The sequence below is a fragment of the Ailuropoda melanoleuca genome, chromosome 6 (genome assembly GCF_002007445.2).
Source record: "Ailuropoda melanoleuca isolate Jingjing chromosome 6, ASM200744v2, whole genome shotgun sequence".
NCBI lineage: Eukaryota > Metazoa > Chordata > Mammalia > Carnivora > Ursidae > Ailuropoda > Ailuropoda melanoleuca.
In genome coordinates, this window is record NC_048223.1 from 104,471,039 (window position 1) to 104,497,790 (window position 26,752).

The window sequence follows — 26,752 nt, forward strand, 5'->3', positions numbered from 1 at the left end:
CTGAAGCATTTGCAGTAGAGCGTGGAAGAAGATCGAATCCATGTTAGCTGTTTGTTAGTAAGCTCCACTAGCCGGAGTGTAAGCCCCTTGAGGATCGGACTGTGTGTATTTTGCTCACCATGGTCCCCTCGTTGTCTTTGTCCAAGGTCTGCATGTAGTAGGTGCCTAATGGCACGTGGATGGCTGTGAGTCTGGGCGGATGGTGAGGCTGTGTGCGTGCGGGTGTCTGTGATGAAGTGTGTGATGGGGAACAAGCATGTGTGTGTGTGCGTGTGTGTGCATGTGTGTGTGTGTCTGCTCTGGCTGGGGCATCTCCAGTGCTTTCTGGAGCTCGGCTATTTCAGGAAGCCTCCAGTCTCCTCCTCCTTATGTAAATAAACATGACAGATCCCATTGCCTGTACCAGTGCGGGGCGGTGGGGGAGGCTCTGGGAGTGGGTGGGAGCTGGAGGCGGCGAGCAGGGCCGGAGGGGTGTGCTTGCGTGTGCTTGCGTGTGTGTGCGTGTGTGTGTGTGTGGGGGGCTGGCCTTGCAGGCAGGCAGCCGTGTGCAGGAGGGAGTTCGTGGGGACGCGGGAGGGGCGGGCTCGCCCTGCCATGCCGGCTGCCGGCCGCGGGGGAGGAGGAGGGGCAGGAGGAGGGGAGCTGTCGGCTAGGGTGGCTTGGTGAGGAGGCCAGCCGGCCAAACGAAGGTGGCCGTGCTGCCCGCTGACCGCGATGGGGGGACAGATCACCCGGAGCACCCTCCACGGTAAGGCCCCAGCTGATGCCAGGGGGTCTGCCCATTCCCAGCCTGGGGACCACCTGGGGAGGCTGGGGCCCAGGGGCCCTTGGGCGAGGGTAGGATCATCCCCCTGCCTCTTTACTCCTTGGTGGGCTGTGGGGCCACGGGAGAGGGTGCCTCTGAGTGGTTGGCACTGGGGTGGGGGAGAGCAAGGGGGGCTGGGGAAAGCGGGAAGCAGTGGGCTTTCCCTGGTAGCCAGCAGAGGTCAGGCAGCTGAGTCTCCCCACAAAGTCTTGTTGTCCTCTTACCTTCCGGGGTGCTGACCAGCCCCCACACGGGATGTGAGGTCCTGGGTGCCCATATCCCCCTCTCCTAGAACTGAGGCAAACCATAGGTAGACAGCTGGGAGGACCTGTTTGTAGGTCCTGGGATGCAGATCACAGAGGTCAGTGCTGTGTTCCATCATGGGCACATGGAGAGATGTATGGGCACACGCATGTGTTCATGAGTGCGTGCGTGGGTGCCTGTGGGTGTGTACTTGTGTCTGCTTATGCCTCAACATCCAGATGTGCAAGTGATAGCCCCCCAAGTTGCCTGACTTCGGTTCTCAAAGTGTGTGCTCTGTGGGGGAGGCTGGTGAACTCCTGACCCCTGGGGTTCACATCCACGGCCAGACAGATGGCCGGGCAGGCAGGTGAAGGGGTGGAAGGGAGGAGCACGGCACTGGCTCCCTACTTGCAGAGCTGCTGCTTGCCCGGGCTCCTGGCCCCTCCATCTGCCTGGCTCAGGCGCCGTGGTCTTGGGAGTAACATGGCCGATGTGGCACCAGACCCAGAAGGGAAAGACTTCCCAGGGACTTTGTTTTGTCATTGCTGGGCCCCAGGAGCTGGGCTTTCTATACAAACCGGCTGGGGCCAGAACAGTGTGGGCTGACCTTGGGCAGTCCCTGCCACACTTCCCTGTATCCCCTGCTCCCCCCTCAGACAGGGCAATAGGAGATGGGCAGCCTCCATCTGCTGAGTCCAGTGGGCACTAAAGAACTGGGCGAGGCCCAGGAGGGAGGGAGGGTGGTGGCAGGAGTGATTGGGAAGCTGTGGCTGGGACTGGTGACCAGGTGGCTTCTCCCTTCCAGGCTCTGGACTTTGAGAGAGTAATTTCTAATTAAAAAAGAAAAAGGCAGGAAAGGAGACATGGGAAAAGCAAATCATTGGCTCTCTTAAAAGGAAATAAATTTTGTCCTAGGCCTGGAGGGCTAAGTGACAGATGGAAGGTCCTGGAAGACACATAATCCGGAGCCGGCCAGTGGCCTGGGCCTTGGCCCGAGACTTGGACTGGGCTGACCTGGGCCTGGCCCTGCGTGTCCATGGGGCGGGGGCTCCTCTCAGGGCTCATTGGCCCCAGCAGGGCCTGTTGGCAGAGAGGGTGGAGCAGACTGGCATTTTCCACTGGAAGCAGACTTGGTCAAGCCTGTGGCCTGGGAAGGACAGAGAGGCCCTCAGAGCAGGCCCAGGACGCAGCACGCTGTCCTCTAGCTGGCCTGGAGCGCAGGCTTCAGAGGGGAGTGAGGACCGTGAGACTACCCCAGACAGCACAGGGCCTTCAAGAGTGCCTGCTCCAGGGTTCATAGATACGTGTTATAGTGAGGGCAAGTGTCTTCCTGAGCGTTAGTTTTCTCGTCTGTTAATGGTGCTGATAGTCGTGCCCTCCTCATAGGACTATCGTGAGGATTGCTTAAGAGGGTGTGAAAAATGAACATAGGGAGAACCACAAGGCCTTGGAAAAGCATTCTGAGGCCAGAGTCATAGTCCCTCCCTCTGCCCCTGGGACAGGAGGATACTTGGGGTGGGCCGAGGACTCTAGGAGCTGGGCATCCAGGCCGGGTGGACCTTCGCAAACGCTGATCAAATGCCTCATCTGCTTTGCCCTCCTTCCCTCCCCTGCCTTCAGCCGGGACCCCACTCCTTAGGCTGGGCCTCCTGCCAAGCTGGCCCTAGCCCCTGCCTCAACCTACCATCAACGTGAGTAGGAGAGAGGAGTTGGGGTTTGTGGAGAAGGCGTCTTTGCCTGTGTCACATGGCCCTTTAGCTGGAACCTGTGTGTGCCCGTCCTCACACGTCCTCCCCACATCCACAGCTGCTCATGCCCACACCCATGCACTAGCTGCCTCGGTGGCTCTGGTTTTGCCTCTTTCTGGGGGGTGGGGGGTGGGGGGAGAAGTGGGAGATACAAGGGTATGGCTCCTTCCCAGGGGCGCTCTCAGCCCACAGCCTGACTCCCTGAGAATACTTACATAGTTCTCAATTGTATTTTCACTGTGGGCCTTGGGATTTGGGTTTGGTGCTCCCTGAAGGTTTTGGATGGCTGGGTGACAGAGATGAGGGGGCTGTGACAGAGAGTGACCCCAGACTGTGTGTGTGTGTATGGGGGTGGTTTCTAGCAGTGTGTTTGTGGACATGTTTTGGCTGCCGGTGTTTCTGGTGTCTGCAGATGGTGTATCTGTGTTTGGGCCTCTGTGTGTGTGTGTACCGTGTGATGTGTACCTATCTAATATTTAAGGGATTTCGTGTTGTGTCTGCGTTTCCGTATGTGGGCAGCCACGTTTGTGTTACTTTGTGCGTGGCGCATGTCCTTGTGGTTCTGTAGATAGATGTCAGTGTTTCTGCATGAGAGGGGTGTGTGTATGAGTGAGTGTGTGAGTGTGTGTGTGTGTGTGTGTGTGTGTGTGTGTGAGGGCTGGTGGTGAGGAGTCAGGCTCCTCTGGGACCAGCCTGGCAGGAGACCCATGGGAGAAATTAATTCCCATTTGGAAAATGGTTTCGGCAGTTACATGCTTGATGTCTTTCATCGGGCAGATTTCCAGAGCTGCTCCCAGCCTTGAGGGCAGGATGCATGGGGGTGGAGAGCATAGAAGGAAGCAGCAGCCATACTAAGAGGCCTCCCCTCCCCGGACCTCCCCTGCCCTCCCCTCTTCTTTCTTTGCCTTCCCCCTTTACCTCCGTCAGTGCTCCCCCACCGGCAAGGGTAGGCCCGGGCCTGAGGGGTTGATGTGCGGATGGCACACACATATTCCCTCAGACATATGTGGCACCCCCAGCTTGGTCTCTGGACCAACAAACCCTAGATGCTGGGGTGCACAGACTTGCGAATTGGTCCCCAATTCTGTCCTTTCACAGAGAGGGAAGCTGTGGCCCAGAAGGGGAAATGGTGGGCTGAGGTCATGGAGCTGGTGCTCAGGGGGAAGGTCAGGCCTTGCCCCTTCTGCAGCTGGCTCCCCACTTCTCCTTCTCAGGTTCCTTAACAGGCAGGAGGGGAAAGGGTGTCCCATGGCCTTATGAGACCTGGGATTAGCGCAGAGGGAGCTGTGGGTCTCCCGGCCGCAGCTCTGGAGGCTTAGGCCAAGGTGAGCGCGCAGGTGTGGTGGCTTAGCTCGAGATCCTCTTGTTCTCTTGACCCAGCTCTGTGCCTGGCCCCCAGTGGGCACCCAGCGGATTCTTGGTCATTGAGTAAGAGGGAAGAGTGAGGGGTAGAGGCTCTGGGTGGCTGGGCCGTGTGGCAGTTGGAGCTGCAGGTGGCCTGGGGGACAGGTGGGATGGAGCCGTCAGGGACAGCTTTGGAGGATGTGAGACCTGAGCTGGGCGGTGAAGCCAGGCAAGGCTAGAGAGGAAGGGGACAGTGGGGCAGGTGTTCTTGGTGAGAGTTTGAATCCGGATCCCCTGGCTGTGTGACTTTGGGTCAGTTCCTTATCTGTACATTGTCCTCTTCTGTACATTGGGGATGGTAAGGTTTACCCTGAAGGGTGGTAGAAAGGATTAAGTAAGCTCGTGGGCATTAAGTATACCTTGTGCATAGCAAACACCCTGTGAATGGCTGTGCTTCTATGAAGGTTTCCGTGGAGGCTCCTCCTGGCCTTGGTATGTGCGTATGCACACGCACAGGCACCTGGCCGCCTCTAGGGACCGAGAGTTTCTCTGCCTCCTCCAGCCCTGATGGGTCTTGTGTCCGCCATCAGGCGCACGCTCTGGTTGTGTGTGTGCACACATGTACAGATGCATGAGTGTGGATCTGTGTAAGGGAAGCTAAGGGTGATGGTCTGTGCGGTGTATGGATTTATGTGACTGAGCCATGCTCCCTGCCACCCTGCAGTCTCTCAGGCCTGGCCTGGGGGCTTTGGGGAGGTGCTGGGAAGGCAGGGGCCCAGAGCTGAACCCGGAATAGTTATCATCTGGAATCCTCTTATGGAATCTTGGGGTGGGATCGGGGAGGGGGAAGAGGAGGGCTGGTCCCCTCCGAGCAGGGCGGCTCTGGGGAGGCACAGCTGTGTGCACACGTGGCTGTTGGAACTGTGAGATTGGGAGGTCACAGGGTGAGCGGGAGCAGGAGGCTCAGTGTGTGCAGATTAACTCGGTGATGAAGGTGCTGACCTTGCCCACTCCCTGCCGTCCTCCTTCACCCAGCTTGTCATCATGGATTCGTGCAATCTTCCAGGGAGCAGCAGGGCCTGCTGTATGCATAGCCAGGGCCCCAGGGGAGATGAGAGGCCTAACATGGCCCCTGACCCTGAATCACAAAGATGGATATACACGGTGACTGCGGCAGACGTGGAGAAACCAACTAGAGGGGACCAGAGGATTCATGTAGCAGAGAGGGGACTAGGGTGCTGGTCAGCAAGGTGGGGCTCACTGAGGGTGGCTGCAGTGTGTTCCCTGAATTCAGAACCCAGAGCTGCCACTTGCCAGCTATGTGACCTTGGGCAAGTTATTACCTCTCAGAGCTTCTGTTTCCTCATCTCTGAAGTGGGACTAACTGATACTGTATTGTTGCAGAGCACGTCTGTTGTACAGCAAATCACCCCAAAAGTTAGTGGTTTAAAACAACAAACATTTCATTATCTCAGTGTCTGTGGGTCAGGAATCTTGACACAGTTTAGTTAGGTACCTCCTGCTTAATGTCTCTTGGGAGGTTACAGTCAAGTTGTTGGCTGGGGCTGTGGTCTCATCCGAGAGCTCGTCTGGAGGGGGATCCATATCCGAGCTTACTCATGTGGCTATCGGCAGTCCTTGGTCCCTTGCCACGCGGGCCTCTGCACAGCGTTACCTCACCACATGGCAGCTGGCTTCCTCCGAGACAGAAACCCAAAAGAAACAAGAGAAAGTAACCAAGATGGAGGCTGAAGGCTTTTGATACCCAGTCTTGGGCATGACATCCCATTACTTCAGCTGTATTCCATTCATTAGAAGCTAGCTGCTAGGTCTACTCCACACGCGAAGGGACAGGGTTGCCACAGGGGATGACTGCCAGGAGGGGGAAGTGGGGATCACTGGGGCCATCTTGGAGCCTGCTTCCTCCATACACCCGCTTTGCAGGGACTAGGAGGGTGAGGTGAGGTTGCATGTGAAGGGCATCTGATGCAGTATTTGACACCAAAGAAAGAATTAACTCTCATGACCTTCCTTTTCTCCTTTTCCTGCAGGCAAGTGGGGAGCTGTTGCAGGTTCTTAGGCACGCAGTGTGGGTGGGATCCTGCTGCTGGGCAGTGAAGGAAGCTGTCCTTTTTAGTCCCCTCTTTCTCTGATTTCTTACAGGACACCAGAAAGGGCAAGGCACAGAGTGGGTACTCGCTGGACACTTGCCAGTTGGTCAGTGGATTGAAGAATTGAACAGTGGCAGTTCATTCAACAACTCGTACCGAGCACCCGCTCTGTGCTCTGAGCGAGGCACTGGGGAAAGAGAAGTGAAAAAGACAAGAGTTTCTGCCCCCAGGAGGCTCAGGGTCCATCAGGGAGACAGACACAAATAACCCTGCAGCCTTTCCTTGCCAGAAAGCTACACCACAGAGCACAGAATATGATCCGAGTGGCTCTCTTCTCAACCATTCTGGGTGTGGAGAAGACGGATCAGTGCCCTGCATACAGTGGGCACCTCAGGTCCTTTGTGCTGAATTCTGCAGAGGAAGCAGAGTTGAGAGAGGCTGCTTGGGTGCTGGAGGCTCTGTTAGGGGTGTGTGGGTGGAGTCCCTGGGAGTCCATAGCAGGGCCCTGAACCTGGTCTGGGGCCAGAGAGACTTCTGGGAGAAAGTGGGCTTTAAAATCAAGGTCTGAAGGATGAGTGAGAGAAAGGCAGGTACATAGGTGGGAAGGACAGAAAGGTTCCCAGCAGAGAAGTGGGCTTGGACCAAGCCTGGAGGCAAGAGGCACATGAGGGAAGTGGGCCCCTTTAAGGACCCCAAGAACGTCACATCTGCCCTGTTTTACAATCATCTCTCTCACTGAGGCCCCCTCCCCACCTGCTTTCCCACCCTTCAAACTGGCTCCCACCATCTTTACCCCAGAGAGAGAGCCCTGTTCAGTGCATGCATATAAGCTAGTCTAAATCAGGACTACCCTGGCAATCCAGGATTAGAGTGTTTGGGATAAGATAAAACCAGAATGTCTGGCCTCCCACTGGGCTGAAAAGAGCTGGTCATCTCCTACAGTAGTGTTTATGACTTTTATAAGAAAAAATAGGACCGTATGTTGGGATCAGGTGTTCAAGTTTGCAAAATTCTTTCACATCTATAAACTCCCTGGGTCCTCACAACAACCTGGAGAGGTGGGCAGGGCAGCTAAGATGACCCTATTTTGCAGAGAAAAAAATCAAGGTCCAGAGAGGTGAAGTGACTTGCCCAGAGTCACACAGCAAGTCTGTGGAATGGTCAGGGTTTGAACCCACGGCCTCCTGACTCCAGGGCTCATGTTCTTTGCCCCCTGACCTCCATTGTCCAGGAAGTGAGACAGGCCTCCTTCATAGGAGCTACAGATAAACATGCCAGCACTGGGGGTCAGGGTCACAGACTCAGAACAAGGCAGTCCTGAACACGGTGAGAGTCCATGTTGAAAGATGGATGGGATTTGGAGAGGTGGAGGTGGGGGGACAGGGAAAGAAGTTATGTGGCGGGGAGGGGGGAATAGCTTGAGCAAAGGTGTGGAGGTACAAGAACACGGATCAATGTCAGCAGCATTAATAATTATTGTTATATAATAAGTATTAATAAGCTAATCATTCTTAATTATTAATATAATTATTAGCTGTTATATAGCATAATAATTATAATAATCATCATTATAGCAACCACTTGTTGGGTTAGTTTTACATACATCATCTCATTTAATCCTGACAAGAATCGCATGAAGAAGGTCTGCCGTGACCCCCATTTTACAGGTGAGAAAAGCGAGGCTCCAGAGGTCTCACAGTTAGTGACAGAGTTCAGATTGGGGCTCTCTACTCTGGCTGGGTAACTTCACTTCTGAGGACCCGTGTCATCGCGGCACTGGGGGCGGCTGTCAAGTCACATAGAGTTTGGTCATTGTTGTTAGTATTGCTCTCTCCCTGTCTCTCCTTGGCAGTCCAGCTCTCAGCCCAGCGGGGCACCCGGGGCTCTGCCAGGATGATTTTGGGGCAGAGCTGGGCGGGGGCAGTGAGGAGGTCACTCTGGAGGCTACATTGTGTCCTGGCATCTCCCCTAGGACCCCCCCAAGAGGCAGGAATGTGGTCCAGAGCTAGCTGAGGGTCACCTGGAGGGCTGGCCAGCCTTGTGTCTGGCACCTCATAAATGCCCAGGAGGAATGGGCTCTGTGGGGGAGTTTCCATTGTGTCAGCAGCAGCCTCGTCTGGGGGGGGGTGCCCCCACTGTGCCTCCTGAGAAGCTTGTAAACCTGTCACTAAAGGAGGCCTCCCTGAGAGCTCTGGTGGGAGCCAGATGGTGAGACTGGGGCTCCCCCCAGGACCCCTGGCTGTTGGGGGAGTAGTGTCCCAGCATCTGAGGCCCTTTGCTATGGCTATTCCCTCAGTTGTGTCTGGCCAGAGCCTCCTCCACTCAGCCTTTCCCCACTACACTTGCCATCTTGGACTCGTGGGGAAAATGGGCTCTAGTATTAGATGCTGCGTAGGGTAAAGGACCCCTACAAGCAGCATTGGAAGATCAAAGTTCACGTCCCAGCTCTGCCACTTAATTGCTGTGTGAGCTCAAGCAAGTTGGTTAGTCAGTCTGAATTGTATCTCGTCCATAGAATGGAGACCTTAAAGGTCATAGTGTCTGTTGAAGTGCAGAGAGGGAGCCCTTTTGGATGGTGTAGGGAAGAAGCCTTGCCCCCAGCCACCCCTCTGGCCCTTGATACCAGAACTGGGCTCAGGGTTGATTCTCATTCTGCTTTCTCTCCTTCCTTTCCCCAGACGATAATGCCAGCTGAGGCAGAGCAGGAAGATGGCGGGCAAGGACAGCAGGGGTTGGGGAGGTGGCAAACACCCTGGTGAGGACCACCATGTTGGATGCCTGAGAGGGCACTCTTCCTCTTGTAGTCTGTGTGAATGGCACCCCCTGGAGGCATGCAGGGAGGGCCTTCTTGGCTGTTACTGGTGGCCCTGGCCCTTGTTTACAGAGAAGTGATGAGGCTGGGCCAGGGCCTTGAGGGCAGGGAGGATGGGAGCGGGCAGAGCCTAGGGATGTCTAGTTCTCAGGTGGGATTGGCTGGTTAGATGTGGGGTGCTCCAAGATTCCACTGGGGTCTGGGAACATGGGGAGTTGGTGGGCTAGGGTCAGGAGTTCAGCTGGGAGCCTGCCAAGTGGCAGGAGACCATGGTCACTTCAAGATACCCAGCAGGCCAGAGAGGGTTTTCACATCATCTCCACAGAGGTGGCTCAGTGGGCGTTGATTACTCAGAGCTGAGGGCAGAGAGAAGGGGCTGAGGACAGCTCTGGGGACAGCCTCGGGAGCCACACGTGGGCAGGAAGAGGCAGGCGTGGGATTTTGAGTCCAGGAGTCAGTGAGGGTACTTTGTAGTGGCCAAAATGCTCCTCTCATATCCATTTCAGAGGCTTGAGGCTGAGAGTGGCAGGCCCAGCCAGGCTTCGGGGCCCACATCCTCGGCACTGCCTGCCACGGGTTGATGGGGGCTGTGGTGGTCAGAGCTTCCAGCCTCCCTTTCCTCCATCTCAGGGGAGACCTGATTTGTTAGTTGTTGTTGCTTTTGAGGTATTATTTGTAGACAGTAAAACTCATCCTTTTGAAGTGTACAGTTTGGGGAGTTCTGACAAATGTGCAAGTTGTGTGAGCACTGCCACAGTTAAGATATAGAACATTTCCAGCACCATAAAAGCTCCCTTTGTGCCCCTGTGTCTTTCTGTTCCCCAAACTCCAGTACCCACAGATCTTCTGAGCTCTGTAGTTTTGCCTGTTCCAGAATGCCCTACAAACGGCATCAGAGCGTAGGTAGCCTTTGAGGCTGGCTTCTTTCACTCGGCGTGGTTTTGAGGTTCCCCCTCATTACACCATAGCTCGTTCATGGTGATCGCAGAGTGGGGTGCCTTGCGTGCACACAGCACGTTTTATAGCCGGCCGTGTAGGAGGGCAACGTAGGCAACATGGTCTGTGGTTCTGTGTGTTGGTGGCCTACACACGTGCCTGAAAGCAGCGTTAGCAGAACGCCGCGTCTCCCCCCCGCCCCCCGTGCTACTCGGAATGGTCTTACGTGGCACATGGAGGAACGTGTTCCCCCGTATATTACCAGTAGCAAGTATATTTTAATGTGCATTTAAAAGAATGTGTCCAGCACACCAGACCCATGCTGTCTTGGCGATTAACGCTTCATGGCTAAGCCACAGGCCTTGCCACTGGACTGCCTGCATTCGACTGCTGAAGCCTCTCTGTGCCAGCTGGGTGACTGTGGGCAAGCCACTCCATATCTCTGATGCTCAGATCCTTCATCAGTCATATGGGCTAGGGATGTCCCTCCTCCCTATTAAGAGTTTGCTGTGCGGCTGAAACCAGTAAGTGTGTGTCAACTCCCCGCTCAGGGCCGGGCATCCAGAAATGGCTGCCGTTATTATTAGATGTGGATGGCCCATGTGTGCTGGGCGTGTGTCTTATGCTGCTGTTTCGTTCATCCCTGTGGACGTGAATATGTGTGTGTGCACAGTACGTGTGTAAATGTGTGATGCCTGGCCCAAGGGATAGGGAAGGGATAAGTCTATGTCTCCTTAGGTCTAGAGTCCCTGCATGTGCCCACAGGTGTATGTGTGTGTCGATGAATGTGCCTTTTTGAGGCCACATGTCTGGGTGCTCATTGTGTCCCCAGGGTCCAGGGTTTCCATAACCTTCCTTCTCCATCTGTTCTGCTGTCAGCCAGGGTGGCTGGGCCTGTGCTACCCTTGCCCACCCAAAACCTTGCCTCATGGAAGGGAGGCCTGGGGGAATGGTTCTCCCAGGACCTGGGTCTCTGGCCTCTGGGAATCTCCACCATATTTGCCCAGAGCCAGCATTTTCTGGGTCTTTATGCAGGAGCCTAGGACCACAGCCAGGATGGGTGGGAAGGAGGAGAAGCATTTTGAAGGAAGCTGAGGTCCTGCCGTTGGTCCATGGATTCCGAGTGGAGGTTGGGGAAGAGTCCCATGGAGAGGCTGTAATCAGCTGCTGGACTCAGCAGGTTTAAAGAACTGCTTTATTGAGGTGTATTGACATACGCTCCGCACGTGTGTTTAGAGTGTACAGCTGGGTGGGCTTTTACATATGTATACACCCATGAAATCCTCACCACAATTCCGATGGTGAACATACCCATCTTCCCAAACATTCTTTTGTGCCCCTTGGCAATCCCTCCCTCTCCCCCACCACCCCAGGTGACCTCCAGTCTACTTTTATCACTAGCCCTTAATGTGCATTTCCTAGATGGGGACAAATGGGACAGGGTGTAGGCTGGACGGGTGGGTGTTAAACGGAACAGAGGCCCTGCAGTTACTCCATGGATTGTGTTTGCTTATTTTTTTAAAAACTGGCTTATTTCACTCAGCATAATTATTTTGAAATTCACCCATGTTGCCACTCACATCGGTAGTTCATCCCTTGTTTACTGACGAGTGATATTCCATTGTGTAGCTGTACCACAACCTCTAATCCATTTACCCAGCCGATATTTTTTGAGAACAGCAGTCAACCTGTGCCTGAGGCTGGCTTGATCCCAAAGGGCACCTCTCCCAGGCAGGCCACCTGTAGGTTACCTGTGGCCATGCTTTGCCCTTCATCCCAACCGTCCCCTTCCCTGGATGATCTCCTCTGCTCTGCACCATCCAGGGGCCACCAGCCTCTTCTGGTGTCCTTCCCAGACTGACTGGGTCCCCTCTGATCAGTCCCAGCCTTCATTGCTTGGTGGCTTTAAAGGGCTTGAGCACTGTTCTGTGATTCCAGTCTTTTCTCCTTAGTGAGAGCAAGGGGAGCTGCTCCTGTTCCAACCCCGCCTCCCACGCACAGGCTGTCTGGCTGGCCATGGACCATGGACACTGCTGACTGGGGCCCTTTGGGAAGAAGGAAGCAAAGATGCAAAGTGATGCAAACATGGCCTGGGCCAAAGTCTGGGTCTTCGCAGCTCAGGACACTCCTCTCTCCATCTCTCCCCCCTTCCTGTCTTCCTCTCCTTCCTGGAAAACTCTCCTCCTCTTTAGGGAGTAGACGACTTCTGAGCAGGCCTGGTGCTGACTGAGCTTTCTGCATTATTAAATCACTGCCTTGGAGGAACCAAACTTTGACACATCCTAGAAGGCCTCTGTCACATTCTGTGGTTTTCTACTTCCCTAACCCCATCTTCCCCAGCCTCCATGTCTCTCTTTCCTCAAGTTGATGGCATAGGGCAGGGGCTGCCCTTCCTGATGGACGGGACACAGATCTTGGGGAAGAAATGAACATCTCTCCTTGTTCCCAGCTGCCAAGACTACATTAACACTACCAGTGCTGCCGATACATGTCTTAGAGCTCCAGCTACCCGTTGTGCTGGAGCAGGGAAATGACTTCCCTAAGGTCACATAGCCATTAGTGACAGACACAAACCACCTGACACCTTGGCCGTGTTCTTTCCTCTCTCTGCCCTTTTTCCTGGACACCAATCTCACTCACATGCTTGTATCGTGCCTTCCCCTGGACCACGCCCTGTGCTGTACTCTGTCCCATTTTGGGGTATGGTAGAGCTCTCTGCAGAAGAAAGCGGCTTGCCTCCCTGGCCAGAGGTTCCTGAGGCGACCCGAGTTCTGTTAGGAAGCCTGGGTGCAGAGGCCCACCTGCGTGCAAGATGTTGTGGGCATGGGTGGTGTGAAGCAGGAAGGCCGCCTGGGGTGGAGGGGGATGGCCCAGAAGGAGGGAAGAGGCCAGGTCCTGGGACCCACCCACCCTGCTGGTCTCCAGGGCGGCTCCAAGGTCATGTGTTCACTGTGGCTCAGCCTTGTCACCAGCTCCCCTGCCCTCTCCTCCTTCTCCACTCTTCCAGGAGGCCTTCCTGAGAAGTGAGCTGCCGTTCCGTCCTTTTGGCACTAATCACTGCCTGCCGTTCTTATTGTGATTCCTGTGTATATCCTATTTCCTTTCCTGGACTGTTGTGAGAAAGGATCCATGTATGTTTCATGCCTGTATATCCAGTGACTAGGACAGGGCTTGGTATTTAGTAGATACGTGATGAATATTTATTGAATAAAATAAATGAGTGGCAGGGCATGGTGGTGGATGTTGGTAGTAAATGCTGATTTATCACAAAGGTGGGAGGTAGATGGTGGGAAATAATGGTGAGTAGCGGTAGCTGGTAGTTGGTGGTGGGAGGTGATGGGTAGAGGACCAGGGCCGAAGGTGATGGATGCTACCCGGTGGTAGGTGGTAAAGGCGGCAATAGCAAGAGATGGTAGCAGGAAAATGGTGGCAAAAGGTGCCGGTGGGTGCGTTGCGATGATGGGGGACATCCTGGGCCATGGGCAACTTCTGCTGTGCCCCCGCCCTCTGCCGCTCTGGGGGTCTCTGCCGCACTCTCGACATCGAGGTTCGTTCCTTTGCAGACTCCATCGGGGGCCCCTTCCCTGTCACCTCTCACCGATGCCACCACAAGCAGAAGCACTGCCCTCCGGCGCTGCCCGGCGGGGGACTCCCGGCCACGCCACTCCTCTTCCACCCGCACACCAAGGGCTCCCAGATCCTCATGGACCTCAGCCACAAGGCCGTCAAGAGGCAGGCCAGCTTCTGCAATGCCATCACCTTCAGCAACCGCCCGGTGCTCATCTACGAGCAAGTCAGGCTGAAGGTGGGGCCCCCCTCCCTGCTCTCTGCGCCTCCCCTGGGCCCCTGAGCCCTCTCGCCCAGCACTGCCTTCTGTTCCGGCCCTTATAGCACCCTGCCCTTCTCTTCCTCTGTGCTGCCACTTCTGCCTTTCCTCACCCCTCCTCGTGCTCTTCCCTCTTCCTTCTCCTTCCTCAACCTTCCCCGTGGGGCACAGAAGGACTGGGGGAGGGGTGTGGCCAGGGGGACCACGAAGGGTCAGCAGACAGTGGGAAGGCTCCCAGAGGAGAGAGAGAGAAGGCCGGCTGGGCGGTGTGCCTCCCCAGGGAAAGTCTGCCGGGGGCGGTCGGCTGGGAAGGACGCACCCCCTCCCCGTCGGCCCTGGCGGGGGCGAGGAAAGGCCAAGCTGGGCAGGGGGTTCCTTCTGAGGCCCTCTTTTCCCATCCAGATCACCAAGAAGCAGTGCTGCTGGAGCGGGGCGCTGCGGCTGGGCTTCACGAGCAAGGACCCGTCCCGCATCCACCCCGACTCGCTGCCCAAGTACGCCTGCCCTGACCTGGTGGCCCAGAGCGGCTTCTGGGCCAAGGCGCTGCCCGAGGAGTTTGCCAACGAGGGCAACATCATCGCTTTCTGGGTGGACAAGAAGGGCCGTGTGTTCTACCGCATCAATGACTCAGCTGCCATGCTGTTCTTCAACGGGGTCCGCACGGCCGACCCGCTCTGGGCCCTGGTGGACGTCTACGGCCTCACGCGGGCCGTCCAGCTGCTGGGTGAGTGCGTGCTCCCTGCGCCCCTGAGGTGCAGACACGCCTCCGGGATCCCCGGGGTCTGGCTGCTCCATCTCATCAGGCATGGGGACCCCTTCCCCACTGGCAGGGCCCCCGGGCCAAGGGAGCACGGGGACAGCTCGGGGGAGCCTCAGCGTGCCCTGCAGAGCGCCCCCATCCTTCGCGCCCACAGCTGGGGCGAGGCGCTCCTGGGTGAGATTCCTGCCGTCCAAGGCCCCTCGGGTTGTGCCTCTGAGCAGCGCATAATCATCATCCTAAACGGCAGCCTCACAGACCCACCACCTCCAGGAAGTAATGAACGTTAATCATCAAAACCACAGTGTAGTGAGGACTTGGCACGGGCCGGGCACTTCATTCTTGCTGCTCTCATAGCCACCCCGGGAGGCAGACTCCGTTAGTGGGTCCCGTGGAGGCGAGCCTGAAGCTCAGGGAGGTTGAGTCATTGGCCTGAGGTGCAGCAGGTGAGTTGGGGAGTCCCAGTGAGCTCCTGGCCCCTCGGCTCTGCAGCCCCCCAGGAGGCCCATCCCCATCCTAATACTTCCTGCAGGATGTGAGTGAAAGGGGTAAGGGGGAGAGTCGAAGGCTCTAGGGTGGCTAAGACTTTTCTGGCTGCCCCTGGGTGCCCAGTGTGAGTAGGGCGGCTTCAGGGGAATGAGAGGGCATTCATCCTGGGGGAGGTAAGGGGGAGCATCAGAAGGCAGCCTGGGGTGCTAAGGTGCCAGGCTTCCTGGCGAGGGCACATGTGACTCTAAAGTGCCAGGGCTGGAAAGGGCCTTGGAGGGTCTCGGGCTTCCTAGGGTCACACACTGAGTTGGTGGCTGAGGTGGGACTAGAATCCAGGTCACCTAAGTCCCACTCTAGGATCGCTCTCAGCTTGCTTGCTTGTGCACATGTTGGCAAGTGTGTGTGTGTGTGCCTACAGAGACTCTGGGTACACATCGGCTCACGGGCGAAGTGCCGGTGTCTCCAGGCAGAGCTGGCAGAAGCCTCAGCTTTCCCATCTATGAAATGGGTTGGTGGGAAGATGAAGGGAAATTCAAGAGGCTGTAAGTAAAGCGCCCTGCTCAGTCAACGCTCAGCCTGTGCTTGCCATTCCCAGCTCCCATCCCTGCCCCCTCTTCCTGCGGAGAAAACCACCATGGGCGCAGTGGAAAACCTTTTTTTTTTTCCTTTTTTTTCTTTTTTTTTTGGTTCCTTTCTGGCTTCAGAGCCAAGAAACAGTGAAGCTCTTTTCAAAACACCTTCATTTGAGTAAAAAAGACAGTGAAAGTAAAAACAAATAATTGTCAGAAGCCTTTCTGTTGACTTCCAAACATCAAGAGGCTGTTTTTATTAATTAATAATTTGGGAACTTTCTGTTTTTCAACTCAGTAACAGTGTTTCTACATTCAGGTGGGTAAGTTAAAAGCCTGAAAGCAAGCAGGCTCTTCCAAGTCTTTGTAAGTGACGAAGGGAACCCAGGCTGCCTGAGAAGGATCTGCTTTCCTTTCACTCTGTGAAATGGGTACTTACGCGGGGCCTTACCTGCTGGAGGCAGAGAGGGCGGCGGTTATGCCTCTGGGCTACAGAGTCAGACTGACCCAGGTGGCTCCTGGCCTCCCCCTGCACTAGCTGTGGGGCCTCAGTTTCCTTATCTGTAAAGCAGGGGTAGGTAATAATAACTGTTTTCAGCGTTCTTCTGAAGGCTTTAAGAGCCGAGAGTTACATGAAGCAGCCGACATCTAGTAGGTACTCAACGACCGTCAGTCTTCCCCACCCATCCTGGAGAGGGAGAAGCTTAACCCAAGGTTCAAGTGAACACCTTCCGGCTGCTCTGATATCCTTAGGGCCTCGCTCTTCCAGGCTCTGGAGTTCCAAAGCCTGCGTTTGTGCTCCAGCCTGGACACTTCTGTCTGAGCCTCAGCCTTCTGATCTGTAAAGAGGTCATGAATTCAATGACTTAGCCCAGGGCTGGGCCACGTGGTGGGAGACAGAAGTGTCCCAGCTCTTAAAAAAAAAGGTGTAGTCTTGTTGGGAGGGGGGTAAGGAAATAGGGGCAGCATTCTTTCTTTCCCCTTTCCTAGCAAAGAATGCCTTTTCCTACAGTCCCCAAAGGTCAAAAATCCCACTCTGGCATTAAGGCCCAGCTCAAAAGCCACCTCCTCCCTGAAGCCTTCCAGAGCTGAGTTCTCTTCTCTGTTTCTTGTGTCCCACCGCATGATGCCTGTGTTTTTCTCAGCGCTGAGGCACTGGCTGAGTTTTGGTCTGTCCATAGGTCTTGCACAAGTCGGGGAAGGCTTTGAGGGTGAATTCATGTCTTTCCCCGCTGGATTTCTCTCCAGAGTAGAACCTTGTGTCTGGTGTGTGGAGGACCCCAAGGATTTATGGGGGCTTGGCAGGGGAGAGTGGAAGGAAGGGTGGAACTTGTTAGATGAAGGAAAGTGGTGGGGAGTGGGGTAGACCCAGCCTCGCTCGCAGACAGCACAGCCTCACTGGGAGATTAGGGAGACAAAGCCAGCACTCCAGACTCGATCAGGGCATAACCCAGGAGAAGACAGTAAATTGTTTAGTGCTGTGATCATAGGATCCTTTCCATCTGCCGAGATGGTTTCCATCCAGCTATCTCATTTAACCCCACAGCTGGCGCTGGACATAGTGTTTATCATCCCCATTTGTCAAGGAGAAAATTGAGACCCATGGAAAGCTTGGCTTGCCCATGTGGGGATGTGGCAAGGCTGGGGTTTGACCTGGATGTTCTGATGCCAGAAGCGGTCCCTTCCCCAATAAAGCTCCAGTGGGTTTAAGTATGGAAGGAGGCAGTCAGTCAGAGGAGGTGGAGGTCAGTGAGGGAGGATGGAGTCCAGGAATGCTTCTTGGAGAAGGGGACTTAGGCTGGGCCTAGAAGTTCCAGGAAGGGCTGGAGAGGGAGTGGTGAAGGGCACATGGCAGGTGAGATGGGGCTTCCAAACCTCAGGGGCCTACAGAGTGGCCTGGAGAGTGATCTGAGGTCTCTGTGCTGGGGCACAGCCCAGGAGGTCTCACCAGGCCCGGCCCTGTTACCCCTCTTGGACTATAAATGGGTTTTCACCCAGTGTTTCCAGTTGCATGTGGCTCTTTCAGCAGGCTCCTCTCTGTACCTCGGGTAAGGCCGAGGCCCCAGCAGATCCCTGTCCGAGCTGTGAATCGCCGTAATCCCTGGGTGTTTTCAAACGCTGATGATGGCCCCTGAATTCAATTAGCAGATTAAAATATCTCCTTGTTTTGTTCTTCCTAAAATGAATTCTTTTTTGTGTAAGAACAAGAGATATCCATCCAAGATATCTTCAGAGGTAGGCATGCTGCTCTATGCCCTCATTCGGTGGCCTCCCCTCTGGGATCCACTTACTGCCCTATATAGTCCCAGGGTCAGTCTCCTTCCCTGTCCTCCTCACTGCCAACCCCCCAGCCTCCCACCACCGTGGCTCGGATCCCTCCGGTGCCTTTGGCTTTCCCTGCGGTCCCTCCTCAGCCAGCTTTGACTTTCTCCATCCCCTGAGAGGTCACTCTCTGCCTTGGCAGCACTGAAGATGGGCTTTCTTTCCTGAGGCGATTGCCCCCCAAACCAGTGTCTCATCTTTAGGGACTTCCTGCTAGGCCTGACCCCTCCTTTCCTTCTTGTCTCTGGGACCTATGGCCAAAACCCTCCAAACCTGTTCTTCAGATCAGAGATATCCTGGGGTACCTGCACCTAGCAGATGTGCAAGTCAGGCCATGGAGTGTTTGGCTGTCTCTCCTGAGAGAGTGCGGGCAGAGGCTGGGGTCTGTCCCTGAGTGACAGCTCCAGGGGGGTGCCCCATCCCACCCCCCACTGCCCTTACATAAGCCAGGCCCACCAGCGCCCACACCATGGCCCCTGCAGGCCTGCCTTATGCCTTCCAGGCTCCCTGATATGCTGGAGTTCAGGAGATCACCTCTTGCCTCGGGGTGCCCTGGCCCAAGCCTGGGCTGGTATTTCCAAGAATAACAGCTTCCTACCTCCAGGAAGAGGGACCTGCCAGCAACCAAATAAACACAAGTTTTATGGGGTGATTAATACTTGCAGAGATAAGCTCCTCTCCCAGTTTTTCAAGGTCTCCCTGCTCCTTTCAGAAATGTTGGCTTGGGAAGAGCAGCTGTGTGGGTCCCGGCAGAAAGCTGGTGAGCCAAGGCTTCACTTATAGGGTCTCCTGATACCCCTGTGTGCCCAGCACAGCCTAGGTACTGTGCGGGGGCAGGGGGGACACAAGAATGGAAAACCCAGCCCCCCTCCTTGAAGAATGTTTATTTTGGGGGACACACCATCTAACTGCTCTGAGGAGACCTAAATCCAATTCTACAGGGAAATGTGGCTAAAGAGTAAAACCGTGTGTCGGGGGTGGTACAGCTGGGAAGCAATCCAGGACTTTCTGTAGGAGATGAGTTTCAAGTCAGGAGCCAAACAAGGTGAAACGAAGGGACTGGTTGGGGAGGAACAGTTCGGGCCGGACATGAGGGGTGTGCATAGGCACGAAAGTGGGAAATCAGCCGTCAGGGAACAGAACGTTCAAGGGAGGGAGCAAAGTGAAGAGGTAGTGGGTGACTTGGGGAGAAGAGGTGTGTACAGGTGGGGGTGTGTGCATGTACCACAGGGGAGAGAGCCATGAAAGCAGAAAGTTTCTGGTGGCTTCTGTGCTGTCAAGTCTTTCCAAAGGAGATGTGGCCCAGAGATGGGAGAGGGCCTGCCCAAATTCTTGCAGCTAGTCAGAAGACGGGCTGGGCCTGGGGTTCCTATCTCCCAGGCTGAACTGGGCATAAGGTCAGTGTGAGAAGACATCACCACATCAGAATGGCCGTGGCTGAGCTCAGGAGGGCATTAGGGGTCCACTGAGGGTGGGCTCCCAAGGGCTCATGGCATTCTGCTTCATCCCAACCGGGGCAGAGGTTCCCCAGTCCTGGTAATAGCCTTGCCTCCTGAGGAGGGAGACGTATGGAGACCCTCGGGGAGGGCGGCTTTCGGAGGGGCAGGCTGCTGCTGGGCGAGTGTGGGCTGGTGGGCCAGCCTGGCTTCGCTGCAGTGAGGAGCCTGGGTCCACTCCAGAGATAAGGCCCTGGGTCAGGTCTCCTGTTCAGGGTGTGGCTCGGCCCGGCGGCACGAGGAGTGTGAACCGTGCTGGCCGGCAGAGGACCGCACTGCCATCTGGGGCTTCCGCTTCCCAGGCTAAACCAATATTTACCTTCGGCTGTGGCTGCCAGGGGCTGAGAGGCAAATATTAGTTTAAGGAGGCCGAGCGATGCTCTGGGGCTGGGGGAAAGGGCTGAGGATGCTGATGGCGATTTCTTCCTCTTCGTTTCTTCTTCATTAAAATAAAATTTTGTTGTTCTTCCTGCCTCAGAGACACCAATTCTGCTAATCTTATCAGAGTTCAACACCAAGCCCTCCCCTCCACCAGGAAGCCTCCCCTGACCGCCCCTGTTCCCATGACCTTCCTTGTTCCTGATCACCTGAGGCACGTGGAGGTCTAGGTGGCACCAGTGTTTCTGCGTCACGTACTGTCCTGCTCCTTAAGAAAATAGCTTAAATCCTTTATATATATCATAAAGAAAGTTATTATCGTACCCATTTCGCAGATAAGGAAACAGAGGCTCAGAGAGGTCTGATAACTTGCCCAAGGTCACACAGCTTGGGAGAATTGGGCCTTGGGCCCAGGAGCGTGGGCTATATTACTTCCTAGATTTTCTAAATAGGAGTCTGTATGGTCCCCCTGCTAAGTCTGGGTACCTCCCCAGGGTGGGGAGTTGGCCGTCCTACATCTTCCAGGGTGGAGCTCATGAGAGCGCAGGGCATCAGGGATCAGCTGCACATGCTGGGCACAGGTAGGCCACCAGAGCCCCAGCAGTGCTGGCCAGGGAAGTGGGGGGTGCCCAGCAATCCGCGTCAGCGGTGAGTCGGCCTGCTTCATGGTTCTCTGAAGGCGCCGGAGGGCTTTGTCTGGTTCTTTTGTTCACAGTGCACTCTGGTTTTTTGGTTTTATTTTGTTTTAACCAGAATGAATATATGAAAAGTGCAATCATATATGATTAGCAATATTAGACTGTTTCTAATACTCAGAAATGGCAGTTTCAGATTTTCCACCTAGTATCTCTTTGGCTCAAGACACAGTTTTGAGGAGCTTAGAGAGAGCTGGGGGGCCCAGGGCAGGACGTGTATAGCAGAGGAGCTGGGGCCTTGCGGTACTGGGGACAAAGCCCTCATTTCAGAAGCAGGAGACTTGATTGAATCAAGGCTTGACATGACTCAGTAGCTGTGAGCAAGCCTTCCAGCCTCTCTGTGCCCCAACTGCCCCATCTGTCATTTGGACATAATTATACATGTGCCATTTACCTCTCAGAGTCTGTGAGGCTCATGGATGTGTAAAAGTGTTTACACAAATGGCAAGGGCTACTGTTTGTAGGTTAAAAGGGAATACTTAATTTAAAAATCCTACCAAATAGACAACTCCCAAGCCAGTCTTCTCCTTAGAAGAGGAAGCCTTGAAACCAAGTCCCTGTTTCTGGGTGAAATTGAAACCATGCTGTCTAAATTGTTTCTTGGAACAAGATCTATGGTTCTCCGGCTGGGTTCCTTGGAACACTGGGGTTCCAGAGGCATCTTTGAGGCGGCTGAGTTGGCAGGCTCTGTGGCCTCCTCTTGGACTTCAACCAGAGCTTTTGGTTCTGTTGGACAAAAGGATTTAACAGCTTAAAAAAAAAGTTTGAGAACCACAAGACCAGATGAGTCTAAGAATCTATATGTCTAAGATTCTCTGTCTTGAAGATTCCAAAAATCTTGGAGTCTGTGACTCCAAGTATTTCTGGGACATTCTACCCTTCCCTCCATGAGCCTCACAAAGTATTTGTTTCTCCTAGCTTTCCTGTGGTTGGGTTTATATGGAGAGGGTGGAGGTGGGTGTGGGTTTCCAGGGTGCTACCCAGAGGGGTGGAGAAATCCCTTACCCGTCCAAGCCATGTCCCCACCCTCGGGGCTCCTTCCCCTGCCCCATGCCATGTGCTGACCAACAGGAGGATGTTTATGGAGACAGTAAATGGGCCAGCAACACCTTCCAAACAGCGGCCGGCAGGTGCTCGCTAGTCACCTGCTGCCGCAGGCCAACCCATGGCTAAAGATTAGCCAGCGCTCCGGATGTGAGAATCTAAACCAACAAGACTCTCGGGCTGATGGCAAGCTCTGCTTCAAAGGAGCCCCTTGCTTGCCCCCAAGGGCTCCGGCACCAGTGCCCAGGCCCTGCCTTGGTTGCCCTGCACTGGCTGGCAACATGTGGAAGGGCCCAGTGGGTCCCTGGCCAGAGCTGGCCCCGGTGCCCTCAGTCTAGCCCCTCCTCTCCTCCCATCCCTTCCTTTCCTTTCTCCCCCTGGCCTTGCTCAGATTGTTCTCCGGGAATTTGCTAGTGCAGTTTTCCCACTGAGTGCCTCTCACTTCTGTCTGTCAGTCCAAACTCTCTTGTCCTTCAGGGCCCAGGTCAAATCTTGTTTCTTCCAAGAGGCTGTCTCTGATTCACTGTGAAACAGGACGGGGACCTCATCCTCTGTCGGAGAGCATGATCCTAAAAGGGGCATTTATCCTAAAGAAGAGAAGGCTCAGAGGGGGTGCCAAGGGACGGATGTGGGTCCCCTCTGGATCCGTGCAAGGACAGCTTTTCTAACAGTTATAGTTGTTCAGAGATAGCGGACAGATAGCTTTGGGATGTGGTGAGCTCCTTGTCCCCGGGGTCATTCTAGGCAAGGCTGGGTGAAAACTTGGCAGAGTAATGGAGCATCGAACTTTACATCGGAATCCGGGGATGTACTGTATGGTGACTAACATAATATAATAAAAAATCATCTAAAAAAAAAAGAAAAGAAAACTTGGCAGAGAAATGGATTTCCTCTAGAGGCATTAAGAATTTTGTAAGGAAATTATATTAAAATATTTTCATGCCTCCAAGCTTTGACCCTCCCACAGCCTACTGGCTCATTGGGGCCCAGGTGCTGGCTTCTCTCTAGCCACTGCCGAGGCCTGGGCACACAGCGGGTCAGTGAGTGGGTGACCCGAGTACTACCTTGAGGGGAGGAAACCCGTGCCCTGGCCTCGCTGCCCTTGTGGGGCCTGGTTTCTGCCCTGGTGCAAAGGATCTGTTCTGCGGGTGTGCCGCCCCACCCCCGCCCTGGGCCAGGAGCTGAAGACTGACAAATTCCTTCCCGAAAGAGGGGACACTGAGAGGGGAGCCAGCTGAGCAATGTCTCCTGTGGCCTTGTGCCACTCCCCACTCCGGGTCCCAGCATGCACACCTCCAAAGTGGCAGCCGTGTGTCCCAGGCCCGGACGGTAGAGCTTGTTGCTTCCGATTGGGGCGCCCCATTGCTTGGGGTTACAGGTTGCCCTCTGCCCTTTCTCCAAACTGTGATGCCGGGCTGGGGTTGGTCCCAGGGCACTCTCCCGTGGCTTTGGGGACCTGGATCCTTCCTGGCTTTCGGTCAGCTCTGACCTCTGCTGCCCCTTCTGCACAGGGCACCCTGCCCGGCCCCTCCGTCTCCAGTGTCGTCTATTTCCGGGCCCGGCGCAGCTGGGCACACCGAGGGGATGGTTATTTTGGAGCTTGCTGGTGGCCTGCGGCTGCTGCTGACCCTGGGGGGCGGCCTGGCTGGGAGAGGACATACTTGGGCTGGGCACTGGCCCCGGGGATTCCATTTTTAGCTGTTTCCCAGCATCTCCTGTACCTTTTCTCCCAACTCCTTCAAGATTTCAAGCAAGGCCAAAGGGGTCATTTTTCTGCCCCTCCTCCTCTCTCCCCACCCCCTGCTGTTTCTCCTTCCTTCTCTTCTTTCTCTAATCTCCACGTTGTAGCTTCTCCTGATGTCATTCATGACGGGTGTGAAGTCCTACAGTCAGGCGCAGAACATTTGTTGCCTGGTGCAGGGGGACCTGACTTTGGTTGACAAACAACCTGAGTAGACACTGGTGTCTGAAGTTATCAAGTGCCTAGGTCCCAGGGGCTCCCCATCCTGCCTCCGACCCCCACGTCATCATCACAATACAGTTGTGATTACCCCCATTCTCTAGCTGAGTGACCTGAGGCTGGGAGGAAAGTTGATTCAAGTGCTGGCTTGGGCCTTTAAACCCAGGCCTGTAACCCCCAGAGCCCATGCACTTTCTTCTGAGCCCTGGGGCGTGTAAACAATAACAGTGGCTCATATTAACCTCGTGATTATTACGGGCCAGGTACTCTCCTAGGTGCCCTCTGTAGCTTACCGCATTTGGACTTCACAGCGTCCCTTCTGAGCGGAGTATTTGAACACAGTTTTTATTCACCTTAGTAAATGCTGATTTCACGGCTTTAGAAGAGAGGCCTAGGGAGGTTAAACTATTTATCTAAGGTGACATGACCAGGAAATGGTGCAATCAGGATTTGAACCCAGGCTGAGGACTTCAAAATCCTTATACTTAACTGTGCTTGTATTCTGCCTACCAGTATATGGATTTGGGTTACTAAAAACCCCCAAATGCTCTTAGGTTATATTATGAGAAGTACAGTGTAAATATCAAGGGAGGTGGTGGCCACACTGTGCCTTGAGCTGGTCAGGGCACATCTGGAGTACTGAGTCTGGTTCTGTTCATTGTCTAAGAGGTGGGAAGGCGTGTGGTGGGTCTGAGTATTCCCTGAGGGAAGTTGTTTTCTCCACGGGGCTGCCCCAGAAGGTAGTATTGGGACAGAAGGACATTGAAGCTGAGAACTAAATCTATCCAAGATATCCTTGGATACAGGGAGGTAGATTTCAGTCTAAGAGAAGGAATCGCTTTCTTAGAGGAGCTCAGCAGTGGCTCGGGTTGCCTGGGAGGCCCAGTAGCAGGCATATTCAAGTACAGAAGGACCACTGAAGGGGCAGAGCTCAGGGGAGCGCACATCCAACCCCATTCAGAAATCTGTGTTCACGGTCTGGCCAGCTCCATGGGCCCTGGGCTGATTGTCCTGAGTGTGTGTGGGGTGGGGTAGGGAGAGGAGTGTGGGGGTGCACATGTGTGTGAGCCCTGTGACAGACTTCTTCCTATAGGCTCTGACTGGGCATCTCTGAACCTTTTTTGTTTTCTAGTCACCCTGCTGTCCCTGTCCCTTCCTCTCCATCTTCAACCCTGGAGTCCTCTAGGGCCAGTGCCTGCAATTCCTGAAGGGTGGGGAGCAGAGGCTGTTCCCTGGGGGCCCCCGGTCAGCCCACAGCCTGTCCCAGGTCCCCTCGACTGTCTCTCAGGCCTCCTCCTCCTGTTTGGGCCTCCTTGCCTCTGCCTCTCTGCCGCCCCCAGCCTCCCTGCACCATTACTGTCACAGAGTCAATTCCCTGGAATAATCGTATTTTCCAGTTGGCTCCCTCCTTCTTGCCAGGCATGATGCTGGGAAATCCCAACCAGCCAGGCCCCAAGAGGCTTCTCCAGAGAGGCAGGGCCAGCACCTTCTCCTTGCCGGGGCCCAGACAACACTGTTCCTGGAAGGGGAGGGGGAGAACAAAAACAAGGAGGCTTTAGAGACTGTCTCTAGATTCAGCTGGAGCCGAATTCTGGCCTCGGCTGCCCATAGCAATCCAGTCCTCCAAGCTTTGCTTTCACACCGAACACCCCAGCTATCCTTACCCAGGTCTTGGAGAGAAAGCACAGATTCTCCCTTGGGGAGGCTCGGAGAAAAGGCTCCCAGGGAAGGATTGGCCCATGATGTGGTCTACAGTGGCACTAGCCAAATCTGGGGACTATGACTCTGACGGGGGGGGGGTTCAATAAATAAGGAGAGCTTGAAAGCAAAGAATGTGGTGTCGGGAGTTGGACAGACCTTGCTTCAGTCTTGGATCTGCCACTTGGTGGCTGTCACACCACATCTCTGAGCTTTATCTCCATAATGGGAACACTTCCGTGGATGTTTTAAGGATGAAATGCAGGGGTAATTCATCATGCATGATAACTTTTATTATAAATGATAGGACTCCATAAAGTAGGACATAACACAGCCATTAAAAAAATATGGTGTTGGAAACATGGTTATTGGCATGGAAGGGTGTTCGGAACATAGTAAGTGGAAAAGCTAGTCTTGAAAAGGAAATCTGTATAGCAGGGTTCTTAGCCTGGAGTCCATGCCCATGGATGGCTTTATGGGATTCACAGATGTCCTGAAATTATCCACAGAATTTAGGAAGAATATGTGTTTTTCTGAGGACATAGGTCAAAGTTACCACATTTTCAAAGAGATTTGTTACCCATAAAAGGTTAAAAAGTTTATATAGCATGATTTGGTTTTCGTATTAGAAAAAGTAACAGAAGAATATATTGGGGGAAAAAAGCTGGAAGGTCCTCACCCAAGTATTAAGAGTATTTTTCCCCGGATGGTGGGCTGAGAGGTGATTCTTTTTTCTTCTTCCTGAACTGTCTTTTCTACAAAATAGTCTATCTTACTTGTATGATTAAAAAGAGAAAAGGGTTGATTTCCAATAAAGTCACTTTCAAAAGGAAATCTTGGATAAATTTACTTAAGTTCTCTCAGCCTCCATGTCCTGCTCCAGAGGATGTATTGTTAGGATAAGATCAGACAACTTATGCCAAGAGTTCTTCTGGGGAAGTGGGTTCCCTCTGACCTTCCAGAGGGGGAGGATGTCCGCAGTGCATTCAACAAATATTTACTGCTGTCGACTCAAGTGCTCAGCGCTGTTTTAGCTGCTGGGGATCAAAACGGAGGGCCCAGGAGTTAATAATAATGATAATAATAATAATAATAACTTTTATAAGCGTGCCATGTAGAAGGAATGTTTTTAATTTGTGTCCCTCCTTCCAGCGCTGATCCTTTGCTTAAACAAATAGATGTCCTGCGTAACTTTGTTTCTAACCCTAAGTTTGTTTCCCCGACCCTGCCCCCGCCTCTTCCGTGCCGTTCACGACGCCGTCGGTATTTCACGGCGCAGCCTGGAACGGCTGGCTGGAGGAAGCGCACAGGCGCCGGGCCGGTGCCCCGGCATGGCCCGCGTGACGGTCGCCCTGTCTCTTCCCCCTCCCTGGCCGCAGACAGCGAGCTGGTGCTCCCGGACTGCCTGCGACCGCGCTCCTTCACCGCCCTGCGGCGGCCGTCCCTGCGGCGCGACGCCGACGAGACGCGCCTCTCCGTGAGCCTGTGCGACCTCAACGTGCCGGGCGCCGACGGCGAC

General features: G+C 54.5%; 1 protein-coding gene across 1 annotated transcript in view; it reads left to right on the forward strand.

Annotated features, from left to right (window-relative positions):
- The first annotated feature begins 447 nt into the window (after nucleotides 1-447).
- Nucleotides 448-26,752, forward strand: part of NEURL1 (neuralized E3 ubiquitin protein ligase 1) — a 33,311-nt gene continuing 7,006 nt past the window's right edge. Inside the window, 6 exon segments of the mRNA XM_034663215.1 lie at nucleotides 448-748; nucleotides 6,304-6,357; nucleotides 7,826-7,918; nucleotides 13,563-13,804; nucleotides 14,228-14,549; nucleotides 26,613-26,750. Coding sequence (XP_034519106.1) covers nucleotides 715-748; nucleotides 6,304-6,357; nucleotides 7,826-7,918; nucleotides 13,563-13,804; nucleotides 14,228-14,549; nucleotides 26,613-26,750 — 883 coding nt within the window. The 5' untranslated portion in view covers nucleotides 448-714.